The sequence below is a fragment of the Apteryx mantelli genome, chromosome 4 (assembly GCF_036417845.1).
Source record: "Apteryx mantelli isolate bAptMan1 chromosome 4, bAptMan1.hap1, whole genome shotgun sequence".
Classification (NCBI taxonomy): Eukaryota; Metazoa; Chordata; class Aves; order Apterygiformes; family Apterygidae; genus Apteryx; species Apteryx mantelli.
This window is the reverse complement of record NC_089981.1, coordinates 72317979-72341787: the sequence shown is the minus strand read 5'-3', so window position 1 is coordinate 72341787 and position 23809 is coordinate 72317979. Positions and strand designations below refer to the sequence as shown.

General features: G+C 43.8%; 1 protein-coding gene across 4 annotated transcripts in view; it reads right to left on the bottom strand.

Annotated features, from left to right (window-relative positions):
* Positions 1-23809, bottom strand: part of RIN3 (Ras and Rab interactor 3) — a 74873-nt gene that overhangs the window by 38061 nt on the left and 13003 nt on the right. For 3 of the 4 annotated variants that reach the window (XM_013940693.2, XM_013940694.2, XM_013940696.2), the window contains exons 2-3: positions 15229-15415; positions 10628-10742 (exon numbers count right to left, since the gene is read on the bottom strand). In XM_013940693.2, the coding sequence (XP_013796147.1) occupies positions 10628-10742; positions 15229-15415 (302 nt within the window). Of the gene's footprint in view, positions 1-10627; positions 10743-15228; positions 15416-23809 lie in introns of those variants that run through there. The other variant, XM_013940695.2, reaches the window with a different exon arrangement.

Sequence of the window (23809 nt, the reverse complement as noted above, 5' to 3'; positions counted from 1 at the left end):
AAAACATTCAGCCTCCAGTTCCAATCAAACCATGGTCTCTGGGCCAGAAAATGATAATGTCTCTTGCATCCTTATAAAATCCCATGTAGAGATGGCCTTTGACCTTGCACCACCTGTGGAGGCCGATGAGATCCAGTACAGCAGAAAGCAGCAGGAAAATTGCACACCTTGAGCCAGACGCTGGGGCTTGGGCACAGCCGCCCAGCCACCTCCTGTGCCTAGCAGGCAGACTCGCTTGACAGTAAGCTTTTGATCCCAAGAAGCTGCGTAGGTGAGGTCGACATTTCTCGTTAATGAGAAACACATAAAGAGGGGAAATTAGCCCATGCTGAGTGCCGGGTGATGCAGGCAGATTGTTATCTGTGTCTGAGCGAGGCTAATCTGAAGATAACTAGGGTAGCTCTACATCTTCTGATATGTAGCGCAGACACACCATTGGCAGCAACAGGAACTGCTTTAAGAGATAATATTCGTTAGTCTACTCTCCTTAACGGTAAGGCGTATACCACACCGAAGAGGAGTAATTTACCACAGGGAAAATATGATACTAGCCTGTATGCCCCAAGGCCTCCCTATATGCAATTAAACTTAAAATTTGAAGCGCAAGGTTAACTACGTCTTCAACCTTTCCAGCCTCTACTGCTAAAAATACACAAACTTTTACTATTCATAGGGTGGCTAATCCTTGAAAAAAAAAGTAGTCTTTGACAAGCTCTGCTGCTTAGATGTATGATTTGTTTAATTGAGACGGAATTAGGGAAATCAACCATTTTTGGCAAGAGAAGGGATGAGGTATCTTCTCTCCCAAGGGCTTCTGTAACTCTGTTATTATTTTTTCCAGCACATTTCTGCTTTTTTCAGGCTAGTCAGTCCCAGAGCTGGCAACAGGTTCTTACTTTGCCTCAATCACACACTCCATCATGCAGTGATCAAGGAAAACATCCCTTTGAAGTAAGCTGGAAAAATTGGCTTCTGTGATGGTACTGCAGCATAGAGTGACCTGTCAGGGTATACAGAAAGCATACAGAAGAGTCTGAAGAGCAATGCTGATGTCGTAGTGTTGAGCAAGGTAAGTTAAGGTTGCAAAGCCAAGTGCTCAGTGGGCAAAGGGCCTCTCTCTGTGTCCTGGCAAATAAAGTACTGACTCAGGGTTGTGGAAACCTAAAAGCTGGACTGGTTTAGGATGCCTGGTCGAGCCCCTTCAGCTCCCTGTGCCTCAGTTTTCAGTCTATAAAATGGGCATGATGACCCTGACTGCCTTGGGAAAGGAAGTCACCCTGTTCTGCAGGGAGGGGATGGTGCGGTTCCTTGGCACGGTGCCAGGGCCGCTCTGCCTAGAGCATGTTGGCTGCCTTTGGGGGTTGTTTTCTACTGGGCAATTTGCCAGAGGCTTTGCACCAACCTCCTACCCTTCCCTACGGCGCTTGCCACCTGCCTGCAGGCTCTTCTCCTCGCACATCGGGGCAGCTCTGCTGGGCTTCTGCCTCCGCGGGAAACATCCTTTCTGCTTTGCCCAGAGCACCTCAAAGGCTTGTGTAGTCGTCCAGCACTGCAGGATGGGATCCCCTCCTCAGGCTGCCTACTACCCCCCCATATTTTTTCACTCTGTCCCTAGATCTTTGCTTCCAGTCTGCCACCCACCTTTCCCCACCGTCATCAGCCGCCCTTCTGTCCTGATATCGCTTCCTTTCCCATGCTAGGCTTTATTTCACGTAACTCAGCACACAGTGGCACTGCTGGATAAAGAAGCGTTCCCCCCCCCCCCCCCATCCTGCCCCCGCTTTCTCACCCCCACACCGGCGCTGCTCTCTCCTTCCCGGCTGTAAACCCTCGCTGCAGGGAGGATGCCAGGAGGGGCAGGAGGGCTGGGAGACAGGCGGCCGGTGCTGCGGGCAGGCGAGAGTGCTTCTTGTGACAGCAGTGTCAGTATGAAGCAGACACAAAACTACAGCCTAAACTCATCTAGATACCTTGCCCCTTCCTGCCCCTATCCGTTTCCATCTAGTTTGCTCACAAGACTACCGTACCCTAGTTACTGGGTCTGCCAATGCCTTTGCCTTCTATGTATATTCAGTAAAATCACCTTCTATAATCAAACTGGAGCTGAAGAGGCTTAATGACCTTTCTGGCCAGTAGACAAGTCTCCAGGGTGGTTCATGACGTGGTTGCCATGGCATTCCCCTCTTTGTCTGCTTGATCACTGAATAGCAGCACAGGGGTACCAAAATTAAATAAATAACTTCATCTTTTCACTCTGTAATATCAGGTTTAGCTTCTCATCTATTCAGGGGAAATCAGAGCTATAAATGGTCCTACCCTGCTTTTCATGCCTTAGTTTGCAATATTAAGAATTCTTCTTTCTGATGTTGAAAGCTGCAGGGTTTCCATTCAAGGAGGCCAACTGTTTTGATTGCAGTGACTATTTAAAAAAGAACTATGGTGCCATCACAGTGGTAACAGAAGTAACTGAATGCACTTGCTGATGGGCCCTTCTGCCTGGTCTCTGATGAGCAAACGGTTGACTCCAGAGGATATACATTTACTCATTGGATTTGCCTAAAACAACTGAAAAGTCTCTTTAGCACCTGTGCAAAAACAGGGGCATTAAACTGCAGCTATGGGGCATTACTGGGCCTTTTTAAGCATGTTAAGATATCTCAGATGAGTTAATTCAACCAGAAATGTGCACTGATTAAATAGACTGAGCACATTCTATCCTTTCCCCATACACAAGATACCTATCAAAGACAGGAAGGATATTTCTTTGGGAAGATCACAGGAGGAACACTAACCTAGGAAACATTTATTTTTTATTTATTCTCTTTCACCACCATCCCTTTGTAAATCTTAGCAATATTACTCCCAGAACATGAGTCTTAGAGAATGGGAATTGCTTTTTCTGCTCTTCTGAGGACTCCTTCTGAGAACTGCAATCTGCCCTGAGCAGGCCTGTAGACAGACTTTGTCTCCCTGCTTAGTTCCCTCTCATGGGATCACGGGATCACAGGATCATTCAGGCTGGAAGGAACCTCAGCAGGTCTCTTGCCCAACTGCCTGCTCAAAGCAGTCAGTTCTGAAATCAGACCAAGTTGCTCAGGACATGACATCCAGTCATGTCTTGAAAACCTCCAGCACTACCTCCAAAGAAAATCTGAAAGTGCTACCCAGATAAATGGCTTCATCTTAGAAGTCAGTGTCATGAATATTAGCACATATGTCAGTTCATTCACTTTAGCTATGAAGTGAATGATTCCATCTTCCTGACCTCATTTAGTACCACAGATTTCCATCTTTTCCATCTTCATTCCAATTCAGAAGAGACCAAAAGTAAAAGCAATTAAAATGGATTTTAAAAATTGGGGGTTCTTTTTTTCCTGTATTTTCTGTTTTCTGAGCCTTTAGGAGAGCTGCATCTTTAACTTTTTCTCTGCAATTCTGAGGGTTAGAAGCTTCTCTCTCTTTCTGAAAAAGAAAAGAAAAATAAAAATTCTATCTATCTTAACTCCACTTCCTGATTCCAGCAGTCAGGCTGTTAACAAAAAGACTTGCTAAACTGAGGAGGCTATTGCAAGAGCTGCCAACACTTCCACATAAATACTCATATCACAGAGGTCATCTGCACAACTTGCCACTCTCATTAAAGAAGCGAAATAGTGAGCAGGCCACTGAGCTATTAGCAGTACTGAGCTATCCTCACATTTTTCCCATGAGCTCATTCGTGCAGTACTTTAATGCAGCTCATGTGGTAAAATACTCCTGACCATGCCATGCCATGCCAGAAACAAGGACTTTGGTCTTCAGAGTTGCTAATTCAGCCACAGCAACACATATTAAAAGAGATGTTAAAAAAATAAAGGAAGGAATTCTGCTTTTACTGTCATGGAGGACTTAAGGTTTTGCCAGGGTGCCAACAAAGTGCAACAGGAAAGTCCTCAGCGTCTGGAGGTGTTTGACCCAACACAGAGTTTGTAGCAAGTGGTTTCTGTTGAGAGCCTGCCTCCTCTCTTCCAGGTGCTGCCCAGCACTCACTCACGCCTGCTCATACCTGCCAGCCCGTGCAGGGACAAGGGGAGGAGTTTGCTTCCCGTGCCTCTAAGGTCTGTCATTGCACAAGGCATGCTCCCGGCCCTCCCTTCAGGCTGGGCAGGCTATAAAGCCAGGGCCTCCAACAGCTTTGTTTAGAGCCAGGCTTTCAGGCGATCTACAGAGTCCACCCCCATGTTGGTCTAATGTCCCTCTGTAAAAGTTGCTGCCTGATTACTGTTGTTTAATTACTACCTGCTATCCCTACAGGACAGTCAAAACCACTGCACATTTCCTTTTTTCCTGTGCAAATGACTATGGTTTATAATCACACACTTTTTCTTCCTTCTGTGCTTGGGAAGGAGGAATGAAGGTGTGGAAGTGGCTGAAGTAACTTGGTGATGATAGGAAAAGGTTTGGCTGTTGAGAGTTAAGCTGGCTTTCATGGCATTAGAGACTGCACCTATTTGGGACTATTCAGGCAAGGAAGCAGACTGTGAAAGCTTAGCTCTTAAATTCTCTCTTCCCTTGTCTAATTGATTTCACTCTTCTTAAAATCCTGTGTGCTTAGGAACATCTTTGCCTGCCTAAATTGCTGTTTTGACTCGCCAGCAAGGCCTGCCTTCTTGCTATCATCTCTAGAGCCAGTATAACTTTCTTCTGCCTTGATGGACAGAGCTCAGCAAGTGATGGATGTACAAAGTGGTCAGGTTCTCAAGAACTCTCAAGACAAACCCAGATTTCCTTTGGTAAAAGTAGTTAGAAAATTAACCAGGCAGGTAAACGGCTGCCATGTGTTTCACCTGATTCATGGTGTTCTCCTAAATTCCAACCCTCTGTCTCACTCATCTTTTATCTGGATCGAGCCTGAACTGCCCCATTTGGGTCTAACTTTATGACAGGCCAAATAAGGTGACCAGCAGAGGACACTGGATTTCTTTATCAACATCCTTTTTGCTCTCAGCCTTCCAACTCTGCAACATTACTCAGTGACTGCTCTTAAACTGCTTTTGAGTGCAGTAATTGTCTATATCTTTTCTGCCAAGGTATATTGTGGGTCCTTACTACAAGCCAACTATATAACCTGAAATACAGCTGCTGTCCTTAAACCAGAAATTGAGTATAATCTACAGTGTGCAGTGGCACCATGTCTCATTTTTCAAAGGTGGGATTAGTTGTGATCTGGACATTTTCTGTATTAAACAGAGATAATTTATTTTGGCTTTCCTAATTAATTGTGTTAAGGTTGTTTCAAAACCTCAATTATGCTCCAGTTCTTCAAATGTTTGTCTCCAGAGAAGCCAGGAGTGTCAAACCAGGCATGATTTTTATTTAAGTCTCAGAATTTTCCTTTAATAAACCAAGTAGCTACATTACACGCAAGGCTTCACTACAAACTCCTCCTACAGCTATGCATTTATTAATTTAGGGGGCTAATCTCTGCCCTGCCTGAAGCGTTGGAAGAGATGCTTCTGAACAGTTATGCCTGGTAGCAATTTGTCACAGTTAGGTCTGGTTTAAAAAAGGAGCATGGACAGTGTTTCTGCAGCATAGGCACATGTGAATAACCTCAGGGAAAGAGTACCCCACGTGAACAAAGCCAGTGGCAAGGCCTGGAGGATCAGGAGAGAGCTGCTCAGGTGCTTGTGCTGTTCCTTAGGCAGGTACCACTGCAGGATCAGGCCAGTGGGTCTCAAATCCCTTAGGATATAAGCCCAAGGAGTTCAGCAGTGTTTTGAAACCTCACTGCTTTTATGAGGCAAAACCTCTTTCAGGCTGAGTTATTTTTTCACTGAGTCACCCCTGCTTTGGGAGGGGATTTTCCCTGAGAGGGGAAGGCAACATTTCTGGAACAAGCTATGGCTGCCAGCGAGATGCAGCCTCACGGACACAGAGCCAGAGCAGAGCACCAGGATGTCCCCAGAAGACCTTGGTCTCCCATTTAGCTGCCAGACCCCTGGGACTCAGGTTCACTCTGCCCTTCTACCCTGAGGAAAGACAGGCCTTACTACGTGCTCCGAGTGGACGAGAGGAGACAAATTATCAGCTAATGCCTGGATAAACCCAGGGCTTTACTGCAGGAGCAGGTGACTGTCCCTTGTGAAGCACCACGCTTGACAGGGCAGGTAGGCACAACAGAGAGTCCTGTTATCAAACAGGCATGAAATACAGTAATAGTGATAAAGATGGTTTAAAAACACAAGCAGCTAAGCCAGGAAGTGGATGGGGAATAAAAAGAAAATAATGAATCACTTGGAGGGCAATGTGACAAGCAAGGGGCTGATAATGGTGGCACTGAAACCGTACTGAAAACAAAAAGTTAACAAATGCAAGGAGAAAAAAGCTAATATAGATTTCAAGGGAGATGTATTTTTGCAGCCAAGGGTCACCACAGCAACAGCTCCAACACCTGCCTCCTCTACCTACTGAGGTCCCAGAGGAAGATGTGCCACAGCATAAGTTTTTTAGGAGAAGAATCAACAAGCAATTTTCAGTAGTTTGTGTCAATATGGATAAAGACTGAAAAATAATCAATAGCTGTTTAAATTCAACCTTAAAAATCCAGACTCCAACCTTGCATCACTTCCATGCCTGGGTAGTCTTGAAGTCATGTGTCAGGATTATGGGAGCAGAATGAGGAACCTAAATGAGTAAACCCTTGCTAGGTCATGCTTACTATAATTAAATTCATTATGTTTGGGTATGTGAGACTCCAGAATCCCTCTCTGTGGAGGACCACACTGGAAATTCAGGGGAAGGAGCGCAGGTTGCAGAAGGAAATAAATTAGAGAGACCCTCACCGAGTGAGTCTGCGCGACTCCACTCAGTGCTGCAGTTGTAGTTCCTCTGTTAAAAGTTACTGTAACAGAGAAGTAGTCTAGTTTTTACGTGGTCTCACTTTACCATCCAGCATTCAATATCCAGTACTGGCTGATTTGGCAAATTAGTTCTATAATTATTTCTATAAAAAATAATAGCATGTTCTTTATTCTGTGCAATTGTAGTTACTTCTCTTATTTACCCTTCAATCTGCATATTTGTAAAGGAATCGCATCCTCTTTTTCTTGGTACAGAAGAATGGGGAAAACAGTTACTACTCACTGCACACCAAGGCATACGTGCAGAACTCCAGAGAAGTGTACAGTCAGCTCATGTATTTCATGAAATCAAATTCATTTCAACTATAATTCATAAGATTTCCCAGAAAAAGGAAGAGTTAACTCAATATATGATGTTAGAACATTCTTCTATTAAAGGACTTTACCTCTGTGGCATGAGCATTCATGACTGTTGGTGTTTATAGGACTAGTAAACATTACTATCACTACCTGCACCAACTGATCTATCATACTCAGCTACTTCCATTGAACTCTCAATATATGTTACTTCAGCATCTCATGAACATGTCCACGCACATTTACACCAGATTTGTTTCTTTTTTAATACTGCTGCAATGTCACTGACGTCAGTGGAGTGTTTTCTGTACAGATAAAGGGGAAGAAGAATCAGGACCTGAGGTTATGACCTGCTATTTGAGAAGAGAATTTGAACAAATGAAATTACAGGCTAAAATTTAGCTAAGGAAGTAGTGTTCAGATCTTGAAGGATTTGAGGTTACAGCTCAGGTTTGAAATTAAGCAGAAGTAAGGGCCTGCTATCAGTCAGAACTGAGAGTACCCAAAGTAGTTGAGATTTTAGGAGAGATTGAGAGATATCCCCAAGACTACATCTCTAAATGGAGGAAATCTTGTAACACGCCCTCTTTCTGGAAGATTTCCACTGTGTTGTGGTGTATCTGAGTGGGAAGTATGCAATTCTTCAGGTGGAGAAGCAAAACCATGGAGATCCAGGGCTTCAAAAGTTGCCAGGTTTCTCAGCTTTCTCATGAACCATGTGGTATGTGCTGTTTGTTCTTTAACATACCTGTTGCTGGGACCAAGCTTTAACCTTCCTGTCTCTATACAAAAGATCCTGAATATCTAAAGGATGTACAACCAAAGATGAAGAACCAGAAGGTAATTTTTAAAATTCAACCTCTTTGTTTTACTATTTCATGATTTTAAGGCCTACTTCATGAAACAGGTTAAAACTCCTAGAGAACAAATGGTAAGAGGTTGATTTCTTGACATTTTACCTAGCAGGTTCTTTGAGGATTAAAAAAAAAAAAAAATCACAATTAAATCAGGGCTTCCCCTCAGAAAACTATACTTCCCTAAACATTTCATCAAATGTCAACAAGGCAGATCAGATATGGGGAAAAGAAAGATAAAAATATGATCCACTATTATTCAGTGGCGCAGTGCTAGGAAACTTCCTTTTTTATGCTTCAGTGAATAGCAATTCATATATGGATCTCAGAGGTTGGGCAGTAACCCACATGACATCATTAGGATACTGGAGAAAACTTCCTCACATACCCTCTGAAAAGCAGGATGGGATGAGTCTGGCTTTTTACAAACAGTTGAGGAGTAAAACTTGCTGCATATGGTAAAAGTAAGAGCTGGAACAGAGCCATCATATCACTGAGTCTGTCTCCCTCACAGAATAGCATGTGCTTCCTCATGTCACCCATGAAGATGCGACTGCGCTGGGTCTCCATGAGGACAACAAGAAACAGTTGGCAAGGTGCTCCAAAATAGTAAGCTCGGATGGGTTGTGACTTGAATTTTAACTGGAAGGGAGGATTTCCGTAAAATCTGAACTATAGATGTCAAAGCAAATTCATCTTTCACCGTACACCCAAATGCATCCTGCTGAGTTTAAGGGACTGCACAGATGTAACAGAGAGAAGAATCTGTTCCCACTTCTTCTTACCCTTTAGAAGGAGTCAGCCATCAAAAAGGGACAAGTAACTCTCCAGGGGGCAGATTACGCAGATCCTTGCTTACATATCAACTCAGAAAGGAAATATTAGGAATAGGCCAGCAAAACCAAAACCTCTTGTTCCCAGCACAGCCGGGACAGGGATTCAGACGGTTGAACAGCAGAGGAATTATGACCGCTCCTTTCAAAAACTGGAGGTGGACCAGCTCTGCTCCATTTCATACAGATTCAAAGAGGAGGTAGCAATCAAGAGGATTCACTTCCCAGTCTGTGATGTTCAGTGGGAGGCTGAAGCCTCCTTTCAGGAGGATCAGAAAAACTAAAGAGGGACTTTCTCAGGTTAAAGACTGGATGCCTGGAAAAACCCTGCCAGTCTATCATGGTCTTCATGCTATACAGTTGACATATTTTACACGCTTTCAGAAGGCATAACACTGCATTTTCAATAAACATGCATTCCCTAGCAAGAAAACATCTTTAGTCTACAGTTACCCAGCACATGCATTCAGAAGTATCCTAAATTTAGACTTATGGTATACCAGGGAAGAGTGAAGCATACTTTATTAAGCTAAGGCAATCCAAATTTACCACAGTATTTAACAAAGCAACTCCGATTTTAGTTTAAAATCTCCTAAGGTATTCTGACAACATATAATTTTCTTTCCTAAGAAAGTTTAGAAAGGAGTTGGAGTTATGGAGAGAGACAATAAATCAAAACTAATGTTTTAGATTTCTCTGAGACACCAAATTTTTACCATCTCCACCTTCAACAGATATAGTCCTTTGGCTTTACTAACAAGAATTCATTCAGTTTCCCCTAAATTCAAAAGCCAGGCTACTTACCCTAAATGAGGAAGGAAGCTAAAGCACGATCCTGGTTGGCCCACTGTGTTACTGTCAATTACTGCAGCATGGAGAACTGAGATGCTATCTACAGCTCAGCAGTGACAGAACTCAAGCTAAAAATAATGTGAATATACATGATAGGAATGCACCATCTTCATGGCTGCAGGAATCACCACACATGTGATGGCAGTTCTCTTTTTTTTGAAGAAGAGCTAATTTTTAATTACCCCGCTCCACTTATTTTGCAGCTTGTATGAATATGGTGTAAACTGATTTAATTCCTGTTCCTATCAGAAAGCCACACCTCTGGACACACGCTTTATGTTAAGTTAGTGACAAATGAGAAATAGCAAGAAAATTAGCTTGAGAAACATGGCACAAAATCTTTCTAGTTAGGCTAACTCACACTGAAATTTTTGTACCATATTTTACTTTGCCTGTACTCTAAGGAACCAGATTTTATGCACAGGATGCAACCCAAGCAGTGACATTTCTATAAATGACATTTTCAGGAGGACAAGGTTCAATCTTTCAAATTTTAGCCCCAAAGGAAAACTCAATTCATCAAAAAGCAATTCACCACCATGCAAAACCTAAGTTGTAGATCAACTTAAAATAAATAAAGAAAAAATTTTCCACATCCTGCAACTAACCCTTACCCCCTTGTTTTCTTAATCTTGACACATAAATTTGCTGCAAAAGGTTTGTAATTACTGCATGTCTGCAAATTATAATGGAAGGTGCAGAACCATGGGGGAACTGAGGTAAAGCAACTGCAGGAAATATTAACCAAACTATGCTGTAGAATCAAGATCTGCTGCCAGTCACCAGAGGAACAGTCTCATTTCAAGCAAGATTACATATGTACTTGGTGATCAAAAAAGGAGTCTATATAATAATCAGAACAAGAGAAAAAAGCTTGTAGAGAGCTTACTTGATTTTTCTTCTTTAATATTGTACTCCAGCACGTCAGGAGCCTCATTTTGGGCTGGCAGGCGGACTGCAAGGACCATGTTGTTCACATTACCTTCTTTCCTAACCAAGAATATCTGAACAAAGAGAAAAGGAATCAGGAGCTTAGCTAAATTACATGAGCTTCTGAACTTTATTTAGGTTACTCACAGTGAAGTTCTTTATCAGTTCACTCCACTTTTAAATGATCTTATTTTAGCTTCATTCCACTTGGTCAAATAACGACTAAAGGGACATTCTCTCTGGGTGAAATTCAGGCCAGCCAAGGAACCAGTAAAATTTCTATGCATCGGTGATGTCCCACTCAAGCCTAAGGCAAACCATTTCACTAACTGATCAGTATGAAGCTGCACTCACAATTTGTCAAGTGATGCCCCTCACAGAAATGCCCTAAATCAAGCAGAGTTCACCCTAGAATGTCTCAACTGAAAGCGAGTGACTTACCTGTGCTTGTAGAGGCAAAGGACTGAAATATGCAAGAGTGAAAAGTATAGCAAAAGGTTCTGATGGCTAGCATGTCTCATAGAAGAGTATTATCATAGGACCATAGGACAATTCAAGTTGGAAGGGACCTCAGGGGGTCTCTAGTCCAAGCTCCTGCTCAAAACAGGGTCAGCCATGAGATCAGGCCAGGTTGCTCAGGGCTTTGTCTAGTTGGATCTTGAAAACCTCCAAGAACAGAGATGGCACAAGCTCTCCAGGCAACCTGTCCTCACGGGGAGGAATTTTTCTCCGGTATCCAATCTGAAACCCTCTAGTTTCAATATATGCCCACTGTGTCTTGCCCTCCAACCATGCACCACTGCAAAGAGCCCAGCTCCATCTCCTCAAAGACCTGCCTGTAAGTACTGGGGGGCTGTTGCGAGGCCCCCCAAAGAAGTCTCTCCTCCCAGCTGAACAAGCCCTGATCCCTCAGTCTCTCCTCAGAGGGCAACTGCTCCAGCCCCCAACCATCCTGGTGGCCTCTGCTGAACTTGATTCCATTTGTCAATGTCTTTCCTGTACAAGATAGCCCAGAACTGGCCATAAAGTGTCATTGTGGTCTGATCTAACAAGTGCTGAATAAAGGGGGATAACCACTTCTCTCGATCTCCTGCCTGTGCCCCTGCTCATACAGTTCAGGGTTCTGCTGGTCCTCATTGCTCCTAGGGTGCATGGCTGGCCCACTCTCAGCTCACTGCCCACTAGCTCCCCAGGGCCTTTTCCGCAGAGCTGTCCCAGACAGGCAGCACCGAGCATGTAACACTGCCAGGGGCTCTTTCTGCACAGGGGCAGGATTTTGCAATTGTCCTTGCTGAATTTCATAAGGTTCCTGTCAGCTCCATCCCTCCAGCCTGTTTATGTCATTCTGGATGGCAGCCTTGCCCTCAAGTGTATTGACTGGTCCCAGAATCACAGATCAGTAGAGGTTGGAAAGAACCTCTGGAGATCATCTAGCCCAACCCCTTTGCTCAAAGCACAGTCACCTAGAGCAGTTTGCTCAGGTCCGTGTCCAGTCAGGTTTTGGATGTCTCCAGGAATGGAGACTTCACCTTGGTAACCTGTTCCAAGGTATAACTGCCCTTCCTTACAGTAAATTTTTTTTTCTTATGTTTAAATGGAATTTCTTGTATTTCAATTTGTGCCCATTGCCTCTTGTCTTTTCACTGGGTACCACGGAGAAGAGTTTGGCTCTGTCTGCTTTACTCTCTCCCATCGGACACATACCCAGGAACTCATACACATTGATAAGATCCCCCCTGAGCCTTTCATTGGAACCAGTGGAACTGCTGGAACCATTGGTTCCCACCAATGGAGCCAGTACAAGAAAAAAAAAAGAGAGAGAGAGAGAAAAGTAAGAAGAAAAAGAAAAAAGAAAAGAAAGAAGAAAAGAAAAGAAATCTCATCATTCTTTGTATTGTGTGAGCTGCCAAGAGTGTTTCTAATTACAGCTCATTGTCAAGGATATTTTTAGCTTGCACCTTGAAGCTGCAGATACAAAGACAAAGTAATCTTTACACTTATATCTTCTTTGATAGCAGCTTTTGGCTGGAGAGAATCAAGGCATTTTTATAAAAACTGAATTAAAAATTGGGCTAATTCTAGAGACTGGAAATTAATACTGGAAAGGAGACGTGTGAGTTGCTAAAATGATTTATCAATTATTATGCAGTGGAAATCTACCAAGAAAACTTTGATTTCTCAGGCAGAGGAATTAAAAAGAGTCTGCCTAGAAGCCAGGGTCTTTCTCTGCATGACTCCCAACCATAAGAACATCTTGTGCCCCTTTGAAGCAACCATGCTAAAAACACAGCTTTGGGGCAGCCTTGCAATCTGACACAGTGCCATGGCCTTGGCCTTGGCCATTAGTAGGAAACTGAGCCCCCATGGGCTCAGATTCACTTGAAGTGCAGAGAAAATCCAAATGGGATATAAATGCATGGCAAAGGGGTGCATGCCCAAAATAGGCCTATTTCCAATACAGGGCAGTCCCAGCTTTCTATGTAAGAGAAGGAATCTGCAGGCAGGAAAAAGCCCTACAAGCTCTCTCTGCCTCAGATCCTACCACCTACATAACAGAATGGTCCCTGTAACCTACCTCAAGAGGCTACTGTGACCTTTGGGCCTTAGACAGCACTATCTTACATTGCATTGGTCAAGTGTTTCCTTTGAAATTAAATTTGAACAAGGAGAGAAGTGAAACCTGGAAATGAGTCACTTCTGTTTTCTGATGAGCAAGACTGGTTTCCCTGGCTCCAGAAGCTAAAATTGGGCCATGGCTGTTAAGATGAGAGGGAGATGGGTTTTCTGAGCTGTACCTAACCCTACTTCCTGGGTCAGGACTGGTAGACAAATGAGTCTCTGCCATCATAACCAGTGATGGGAGAGGTCTGGAGCTGGTTCAGCTTTGGGTGAGTTCTAGAAAGTGGGAGAGCAGGCAAACCCAGCACCTAGGGCATCAGCATGTGCTTCCCGCCGCAGCTGGCAGCCTGCCCTTGCCGTGGGATACCCCTGACATGCAAGCTCTTCTGCTGCCTACTTAGTGCTGCAGTTGAAGAGAGTGCCCGAGAAAGGTGTGAGCAGGAGGAACAGAGGCACGATTTATTGCCATAACTGCTCAGAGATGCAGACCAGCCCTGCCAGCAAGGACTAGCTAACAGCAGAGGAGCCTCAGGGCCATGCACAGCTATAAAGACAGTCATTCAGGTCTCCCTTTATAGACAGCACAGAAAAATAAAGACTTCTCAAGCATAATTTGTTCAGCCTATTTGAGAAGTCTGGTTTAGGGCGAGGTGAATTGTGTTACACTACCATGGTGACTCTCCATCATCAACAGAGGTGGTCCAGCTGCCTCACTCAAGAGCAGATGTCTATATTGCGGGCAGTTAATTGGGATGGCAGAATCCCACTAGAGGTTGTCGTTCAGTTCATGCTAGATATTAGCCCTGTCACAGATTTTTTTCATAAATTAGCAAAAGGGCAGGTCCACACCTCCTCAGCTCAGTTCATTTGCCCTCCACAAACCTGACTAGGACACCTATCCCTTACCATGCCTCTTTACCAACACCTGAAGAATGGAGAACTCCCTTTTCTACAGAGCAGTCCTTCATAAGCAAGCTCCGAACTTTGCACAAGACTACCATTTTCTGACACTCAGCCCACAGGGACTAGCTACCAGCTACTACAATGAAAGCTATTCCCAACTACTCCCAGGATTTCAGGGCCTTTTCTTCAGGAACCAGTTTTATTACTCCAGATTAGAATAGTCAACATATAAACCCTGCCAATGCTATTCCTCAGCCTAGCCTAACAGCTAAGAATAGTCTCTCCGCTCTGCTCATCTGTGATGCTCTCATCCACTAGACCACTTTAAGATCTCCCACCCTACTGATTGCTTCAAAGCAATGCAAGGAAAGCTCTTCACGCTCCCCTGTAAATCCCTGAAGCTGGGCTACGTGTGAGCATCCAGGGTCCTCCTGTGCTCCCTCCAGAGTTAATCCCTGTGCCTAGATAAGAGACAGAAGTTAGTGGGGAACAACTGAACACCACCTCTTTGTACCCACCTTGTGCCAGGCCGTTACCTCTAAAAATCTCCGCACCTTGGAGAAGAGTATGGCCTTATTTAATCCACATACACCCTTGACTATGAAACATTCCCTTCTGCAAGCTAAAGCTTTTTCCCTTTTTTTTAGACCATTCAGTTCTAAAATTTCTTGCTTGAAATAAAATGTGTGCAGAGCTATGGGAAAATACTGCAGGAGGCTACAGGACAAGGTGTCTGCAAAGATCTGAAAGCCCAGAAGAAACAGGGCAGTGGTACCTGGTTTTGAAATGGATGGGAAGGCAACTCTCCTGAAATTACTAACTATATAAAAACAAAGGGGCAGACTGTCTTGCTCATAAAAAACCATAATGTCTGTTTTGCACCTGTGTGAGTAGCTAAAGCATCAAATAGTAGTGGAAACAAAAAGCAGAGTCTACTAAATATTTCTGATTCCACAGGAAAAAAAGCACTGCTCTCCTAATCAGCTCCACCAAGGAGAAGAAGCGTGGCTGTCTGAACTGAAGCTGCTTTGGACTTACCCCTGCTGTTTCTTTGCCAAGTATCGCCCCAGCCCTTTCTTGGTTCATGTTCAGCTGAAGCCAGACAGGGCAGGTTTTGATGAGTTTATCAAGGATGCTGATTCCTGGAAGTGGGAGGCAGTTTCGCAGGGCAATGGCCTGGCAGAGCTGTGTCTCTTTTCCCTCTTTGCCAGGGTCGTTGATTGGGCTGAAACACAACAACAGAGTCCCTTGTAAGCAGAAGTGTGGATGGATAACTTTGGGGGTGGGGGGGGAAGGACTGTAAATGCAAACGTGCAGCCACACGCAGAGGCACTTACACACCACAAAAGCTTCATGAGTGGCCTGTGCACACAATGGTGTGTGTACAGGCCCCCGGGAGATGCATAACCCCTTCCTAAGGAATATGGGCTCATGCTGCTGATGCGTGCCTGGGTTTCAGACCACAAGCTTACAGGGTATTTTGCACCAAGATTTGTCAATTTGAGCTCATTCTACCTACCTTTCCTGAGTGTGGGCATCCAGAAACAGAGGTACACAAAGAAGCAGCTCGCAATACTAGTAGAGGGTAGAGCGTGTCAGTCCCTGGGCTCCCATCCTCCAGCCAAAGGATAAGCGTAATGTTTTGTGGCTGCAAAGGGTGCAATTGGAGGGTGCTGTGCAGTGGGGGAACTGGGCCCCAGGGTCTAACTAACAGTCAGGAATACAAACATCCTGAGCCACAGCATCTGTTTAAAGTCTGCAGGGGCCATACAGCCTGCAGCTCATCCTGTCTCTGTGCCACTGTCAGCATTTCTCTAATCACTCAGGAGCTGTGATGAAGCACCAGTACAGTATCTTGTCCTGCTCTCAGAGACTCTTGGAAGACATCTGCCAATAGTAGCCAGAGGCACCTTCAGATGCTCTGATTTTTTGGCAGCCTCATTCTGCACCCAGCTAGGGTCCCCTTAGGTAGCCTGCAAAAAGCAGACTAAGAAGACTAAGCAGACTAAGACATCCCACTATTCAAGAATAACCCTGAGTGCTCCCCAACTCCACTGATGAGTCTGTGCTGATAGTAGCAGCTGGTTGTTGCAAAGCCTGGTGTTCCACGCTCTGCCCCAGCACCCAGAGAAGCCAGGGCTGATGAGGATGGGGGAAATCCTCCACCTTCATTAATATCAGTGTCACAAAGTATGGGAGGAGGAGGATGTGCTTAGGATGCCTTCAACAGCAATTTATCCACTACAGAACAGACAATTTCACTTGCTCTCAAAGGCTGATCTGCAACAGAAGAGTAATTCAGGGTCCAAACCCCTGTAGGTTGCTCAGCGTGACCTGTGCGATCCTGCAGGACAAGCCCCAAAGGACATAAACACAGTGACCCCTTTCGCTCTGCCAGCCCAAGAGAGAATGGGAGGGAGCACAGGAAGCTCATGGATAAACACTAGAGGGAGCTTCAGAAGGAAGGAAAAGAAGTCTTGATTTTCCTTTTTTTCCTGCAACATTTGCCATTTTGCCCAGGCCTGCAGACATAATTGGAAGCTCCAGAAGGCTGCATGGGAGCTGCTGAGTGACAAGAGAGGAGCTGTCCTGTGACACCATGTGCTAGTAATAGCCAGCTGCACCTTATTCCTCAGAGCATATACTCAGCTATGTAGGAGAGGTAAGAATATTGAAATCATGCTGTTGAGAATATTAAAGACCTGGGACATGCTCCCTTTTAGATTCCTGTCCTGATCAGAGAAGGAAAGAGCTAATTCTATTTATTTTTAGTCCCTGCAGTCTAATGGCAGAATGGAATGAAATGTTGGTTTCTGGCTGTGGCGCTAGTTCAAAAATGTATTTATATAGTGCAGTCAGCGGAACTATTTGTGCTGAAAGGTCAGTGCTTAAGGGCTCTGCTAGATCAGGTTGTAGACAGGGGACTGTCTTGTGATCCATTTGATTAACTGTTTTTAAAAGATACTTTAAAAATGAAGAAAATATAGGAGAACATATAAGAATACATTTTTATTTATCAGTTTTGCCATTTAGATGTCCAAGTTGAAATGAGCAGGACTCTTGCTTTTGATTTGGTGTTATTTTAAGTCTTTTTTTTCCCCATTTTTTTTAAGATATAGATCTTCAAGTATGTACATTTCAAATAAGGTCAGATTTAAACTTCTGAGGGAGAGTCCCTTCAAAGGCCTAGTCTAACACAGCATACTTATCCCAAAAGCTAGTTTTTACAAAAATAGTCTTTTAAATCCCCAAACCAACAGTGAGATTTTTTTTTAATAGAATTTTTTATTTTGCAATTCCCATAGAGAATCCTTCTGTAGAAAATATACATGCCCCTGCAATCCCACTTGCTGATTCAGGATATTAGTCCACAGAAACTTGATTCTAATCAATCCATTTTCATTGTCATAGCCAAGACAACAGCAATGGGAGAACTGTGCTAGAAAAGGCCAAGAGAAATAAGTGAAATGCTTCCTTTTCAGTTGGGATAAAAGCCTAGTTTGTCACATAAGTGAGGAAATATCTTTTATATACAATAGCATAAAGATTTTTAAGTAATATCATTTGAACAAAAATATAAAGTAAAATAGAGTGGAGGACAGCTTTTGGAAGTTAATATGATTCATCCCTCAGTCTCTCTTTCTTTACAGTAAAACTAAAAGAAATGCCTAGTAATTGTAAGAATGGAAAGCATTTGCTAGATGGCAACATTTCATACACAGTAATGAGAAAGAAGTAATGAGCTGAAGGAGAAGAAAGGTGAGTTATAATAAAATATCCCATAACACTGTTAGCAAAAACCTATTCCCCAAATTAGTCACACAAGCATGAATCTGATTTTGCCAATGATGTGTGAGACCTTGATCAAAAGGAGGTCAGTGCTGGTAATGCCTTGCTGGGGCACCAGAAGGCGAGAGGCATTGCAGATCCTGCTGTACTTGCTACGCTGACACTGAACTTTGTCACCCATTAGTTATCTAACGGGGAAAGAAAAGGGCCAGCAAAGCAACGATGCTCAGGAATCCCATCATCTGGGAGAAACACAGGTATCAACAAGGCCAAGGAAAGAATACAAAGTTACTTGGAGCCGGAGGTGAACGCCTGGCCCAGTGTGACGTGGGCATGGCAGGCTTGATACAGCAATGACAGGAACCTTTGAAGAGTGGAAGCAAAATGGAAAATTGTTCCAAATTTAGACATAAAATAGTTGAAGAGTCTGAAAATATTTGTTTTAATGGAAAAATGTCATGATTTGAGTGTGGGGGGGTTCAGTGCAGATAATTAAGGGCCGTGGGTGGGGTTTTTTTGGCAGAAAAGGAACCCAGCCAGCCTCAGGGCTGAGAGCCCTGGCATGGGGTATCCCTGCCACAAAAGCCAGCCCAGCCAAGGAGGAACTAAGCAGCCCATACCTGTACAGATGGAGGAAGAGGCAGCCCAGAAAAAGGGGAGGTTGAGTTAAAAAGGAGAGCCAAGGGGAATTATTAATGGAATCATATTAAAATAGGGGAATTTTAGGCTAGATGCTTCCTGACAGCAAGTTATAACTGATGATGGATAAGTTCCCAAGAGAAGAGGGAGAAAACTGCATTGCTCAAATCTCTTAAAATGGCATGTTTAGAGCATTAAAAAACACTTTGTTGAGTCAAATCCTGTGCTGGTAAAGAAATGGGAGTGAATGACCTAACAGACCTTTTCCAGCTGTAATGCTGCAACCCATGACACAGCAATTGACACAGTCTATGGTCCCCATACTTGACTTCTTTCCTGGGCACAGCTGTCACAGAAGTCCAGATGCCAGGCTGTGGGAGTGCTTAATCCAGCAATTTAATCTGGCTCCATAGCAAATTCTGCTGTTTGCTGCACGGAGAGGAGGGAGCGCAGGCAGCCCCCAGGTTCTTGCTGCGCTGCTAATTGCGAGGATTTAACGGGGCCTTCACAGTGAGCAGCCGGCCTTTGCTATTTTGCTTGCTCAGAATTCACGCACTGGATGGTTTTTAAGTCCACAGTTTTCAGAAATAACATGCTGTCTGGCCAAATCTTTCCTCCTTCTTCCACAGGCTTACAAAGCCCTTTGACTAATAAAGGCTCATTTTTGCTATGTGCAATGTAAAGCCAGACCTAAAGCTGCCTGCTCCTCATTTTTGTATTAAGTTCTTACTGCAAAGCAGGATTAAATCTTGCAGCTACTCTGCTAAATTGAACTCAGTTGGGATGCAGGGTGCCTATGTGTTGCATGCTGATTGGCACAACAGATCAATTAATTGCATAGTGATTACATTTACACACCTGCACCAATTTGGCAGAAGGTATCAGGTGCTTGGTTGGAAGTAATAATAATGACAGTGGTGATTTGAATTATTGCACAGTGACTGCGCACTGAAGTAATATAACCACCATAACTCATTTCTTTACAAACAAGGAGCCACACTTGCCAGCTGAATATTCCCAGAAATCATGAGTACTACAAGGGGTTGTAATCCACTAGACTTCATGCAGGCTTAGGCATAATTTTGCAAGGGCCTTTAGAAATATTGTCACACACTTGCAGATACCAGGGGTTTCCTGGTTGCATGTTATACAGGCTTGGTCACTCTGAACTCCCCAGAGGCAGCTGAGACACACGGAAAGTGTGTGCAATAGCAGAGGAGACTGTCAGATGAGCTAGGTGAGAGTTTCCATCCATGTTAGCCCCAGAGATCTGTGATGAACAGCTCCAGCTCCTGCAAGCAGCCATCAGTAGCGCTCACTCCACCATCCTCTTTACTCCTGCACATTTACAGTTCCTGCTTGTCACCCAGACAGATCTGAGAAGGTGCATCAGGTGTTATTAAATCTGAATCTTGAATCAGAAACCAAATGCTCTGTGACACACCTGCTGGTAAAGACTGAGGGCCTTAGCTTTGTTTAAGTAAACCAGGTGTAAAAATTAGGAACTAGTTTTTTATTATTACACTTAATGGCTTATAATTCTCTCCTGGGATCCTAAAAGACATTAAGAGAGAGCAAGAGCAAGGGTTTGCTGTGCTGTCCTTAAGTAAAGATACTCTGAGGTATTTACATTTGTAGCTGAGCAGCATCACAAGTCTTAAAATGTTTGCTGGCTGCCTTGTTATTGAGGGAAAAAGAGGGACAAGTGGCCACAAACTCCATATGCTAGGTGAAGAGCAACTCTCTGCACCAAAGCCACCCAGTACCTGAAGAGATACAATTCAGGACAAGCCACCTTGTGTGGAAGGAATCTCACATGTATGGAAACCTTTCAAGCACAGCAACACAGTTTACAAGGAGCATGAGAGCTGCAGCAGGAGAAAAAGCTAGAAGCTGCTGAAGCTGACACATCAGTCCTGGTGGAAATAGATGGACAATGCTGGTAATTCCTGTAACTGAAAGAGAGAGTTGGAAGTAAGGGATCAGATGATGTTGCTGAGACTACACAATTGAAAATACTGAGAGAAAATTCTCAGCCCTGGTCACATCAGGTGTTACAACCAATCCAGTTAAGACTCAGTTGCAGGACTCTGCCCTACTGCCAGTACGAATCATTGTATCCCTTTTTTCATATTGAATTTCATGCTGAAAAGAGCATGAAGCTCTGAACCTAGCACACTGGAGAAGGAATTACCAAAGTTACATGGGTAACAGCAGAAAAAGTGGCAATAAGGTTTCATTGGATAGACCCACTCTCCATAATAGCTACCTGTGCTTTTCTTGTTTTGGTATCACTTCTAATTAGATAGACTGATCAAAAATATTTGTTCTGACACTTGTGAATTCATGTGCTGTTACTTTCAGTTTGCTGGGAGGGAAGTTATGCAGTGCCCAATCTAGAGTACATCAAGCTTCCTTTTGCTTCCATCTTAGATGTGGTCATATCTCAATGCCTTCTCTTCATTCCCATAAACCAGCCCATCTTTGTCCCTCTGGTCAGTTCTGATCAACTAATCCAAAATGGAGAGGAGGGATTCATTTAATTTCTAGACCTGGCTTGGGTTATCTTGCTCAACTCTCATTATTTTCTTCAAACAGCTGGTGGAACTGAAGTACTGCACCCAATCTAGCTAGAGAGATAGTCCTATGATCCATAAACTTCTTGAGTCGTTTCATCATAAAACAGAGTATTAACAAAGTGGGAAGGCAACAAAGAGACACACTGAAAAAACCATAGCACAACAGCTAAGGTTGTCCGCCAATGTTAACACTGCTTCACAGTAAATTCAGACTTTAATGAATGCTTTTTTCATATTACAGCCAAGAGATTTGACAAAAACCTAACCAACAAAAAGAAAAAAAACCACAGTGAAATACTCAAAAAGCAAAGAGAGAAGAAAGTCCTTGAGGTCTTCAGAGATTCACCACCCCTTACTTAGAAATAAAACAAAAATTTTCTTGAGGCCTGATGGGCAAAAGGAGAGAAAAAAGATCTATGCAGTTAAGCAAGCCAGAGGAGGTTCCTACATTATAATCTTCTGAGATGGACAGAAAAGAACTGAATGTAAATTGGATAATGGAGGTAACATGATGGACTAATTCAGTGTGTCCCATTAAAGAGACCTGCCTGTTCAGTAGTCCTACCTACCTTGCAGAACATTTGCCTTATTGGTCTACCTTGGTGATGTACATGCAAGTCAGGAAGTAGTCTAGTGCTTCTCGAACTGTGGTCTGCGAACAACCTGCGGTTGGCTGAGCACTTCCTCTTGCTCACTGCTTTCCTTGTTTCTCCTCCAGTGTTCATGTCCACTCTTAGTCTGTTTGGTCTTTGATCTGCAAGTGATGCCCTGTGTGCCCAGGTCTTTCAGTTCAGCCTGTAACGCACCATGCTTAATAGTCAAGGCAGCGGCTGTTCCAGCTACCAAAAGGTGAATGATAAGGCAAAGGGCCTCTTAAATTCTCTGTCTTTTCTTCCAGTCTCACCTACACCTTGTAGCTCAGCAAACATCTCTGTTCCCCATTTCGCTCCACTTTCTGATATTTATACCCTCAATTTCATCAATGAAGTTTTGCATGCTGCAATTGAGTGCTCGCTCCTGCAAACTTTTCAGTGTCTGTCAGTGTACTGATCACCTCTGCCCACCTCTGTGGATGCCAGCAGGGGTTTGTGCACACAGACTGCAGCCCACTTGCCTTTTTCCAGCTGGACCCTGCTTGCACTTGCTCATCAGTGCCTGCCAAAGTGGTGCAAGTCATCACCCCATCTGGGAGCTCTGCTGGTGGGCAAAGGGGGATCCAGTGCAGAACAGCTCATCTACCGTTAAACCACACACCAGCTTACTAGGTACACACCTCCCTGGTCACATAAGCTGACAGAAGGAATCACAAAAGTGAGAAAGTGCTATTATATTCCTAGGGAGTAACTGTGTAACAAGCAGTTGTATAGGTAGAAGAACAATATTTGAAATGTCAGACTGTAGGTAATAAGCAGCCACAGATGGTTTTCTGCTCACATATGACAGCAGATTGCTCTTTTATAGAGGAAGGGGCTCAGTTTGCAGGTCTGATATATCAGCATTATACCAAAGTAACCCTTCAGGCTTGCACTGCTGGCTACAGGGCACAGCAAGGATAGCTTAGCTGACTCTGAATGTGTTAGCTGGGCCACAGGAACAGGCTGAGTGCAAAAACATGGAGCTCACTGGCAGAATAAGTTAGCTTGCCCTAAGCTCTGGTGCCCTGGCTGCTGTTGCTACCAAGTTTAAAGCTAATGAAAGTTTTTCTCCACAGCTTTGCAATCATACTAAAATACACCCTCAGCTTGTCTGGATTTTAAACTGAACAGACTCTGCTCCCATTCAAAGGTCTGGAGTCAGGTCAGCTCTGAAGAAGACTTGCTGGATGGGAGCTACTGATATCAGGAGTGACATGTAACTGCTGTCCCTCATCAGAAAGCAAATTGATCATTAAGACTGATTGATCATTAAGATCTTTCCCAAACACAGCTACCAGCATGAGCAGCAGGGCCGAGTTGCTCACAAGAGGAGATGGAGGGCTTGTTTGTGCTGTTTCCCGTAAACCACCTGATTTTGGTGGCTGTGTTATGTGGTTGGATTTCTGCTGTAGTCACCCAGAGAGAGTTCCCATCGCAGAAAGACTGAGCTCAAGCATTAGAGCCCACTCTCAGCTGCATCTAGAAGAGCTGCTCTTCCTCTTAATTTAGACAAGCTAAGAAAATACAAGCTAATTCTGGTAGTACCCAAGTCAGCTCTACTAACGAATAAGCCTTCTCATACTCTCAACCACGGCATGGCAGAAACAAGATAAAAACAAACACCAAAAATGTACTGAAGGAAGAACCATTCTTTCAACCCACTTATTTTCCTCAGTTCTGCTGTTTCCTGCATTCATTAATGCAGAAATTAATGCAGACAGTATATGGTTTACAGCCCCAAAGTGAACTTGGACTACTATACTGGTGAAACATGTCTTGGCTCAAACTTACCTCACAAACTATACTGCTTTCTTTATTTAACCTTTCACATATATATTTTACATTCTACAATTTGTCTCAAAATATCTTATGAGCTGTCTTTCTCTTTTTACTCAGTCAAAACACATTCCAGCCTTAGAAATTAGCACGTTGCAAGGTTTATTAGCCTACTCTGTTCTTAATAACAAACAGACAGTC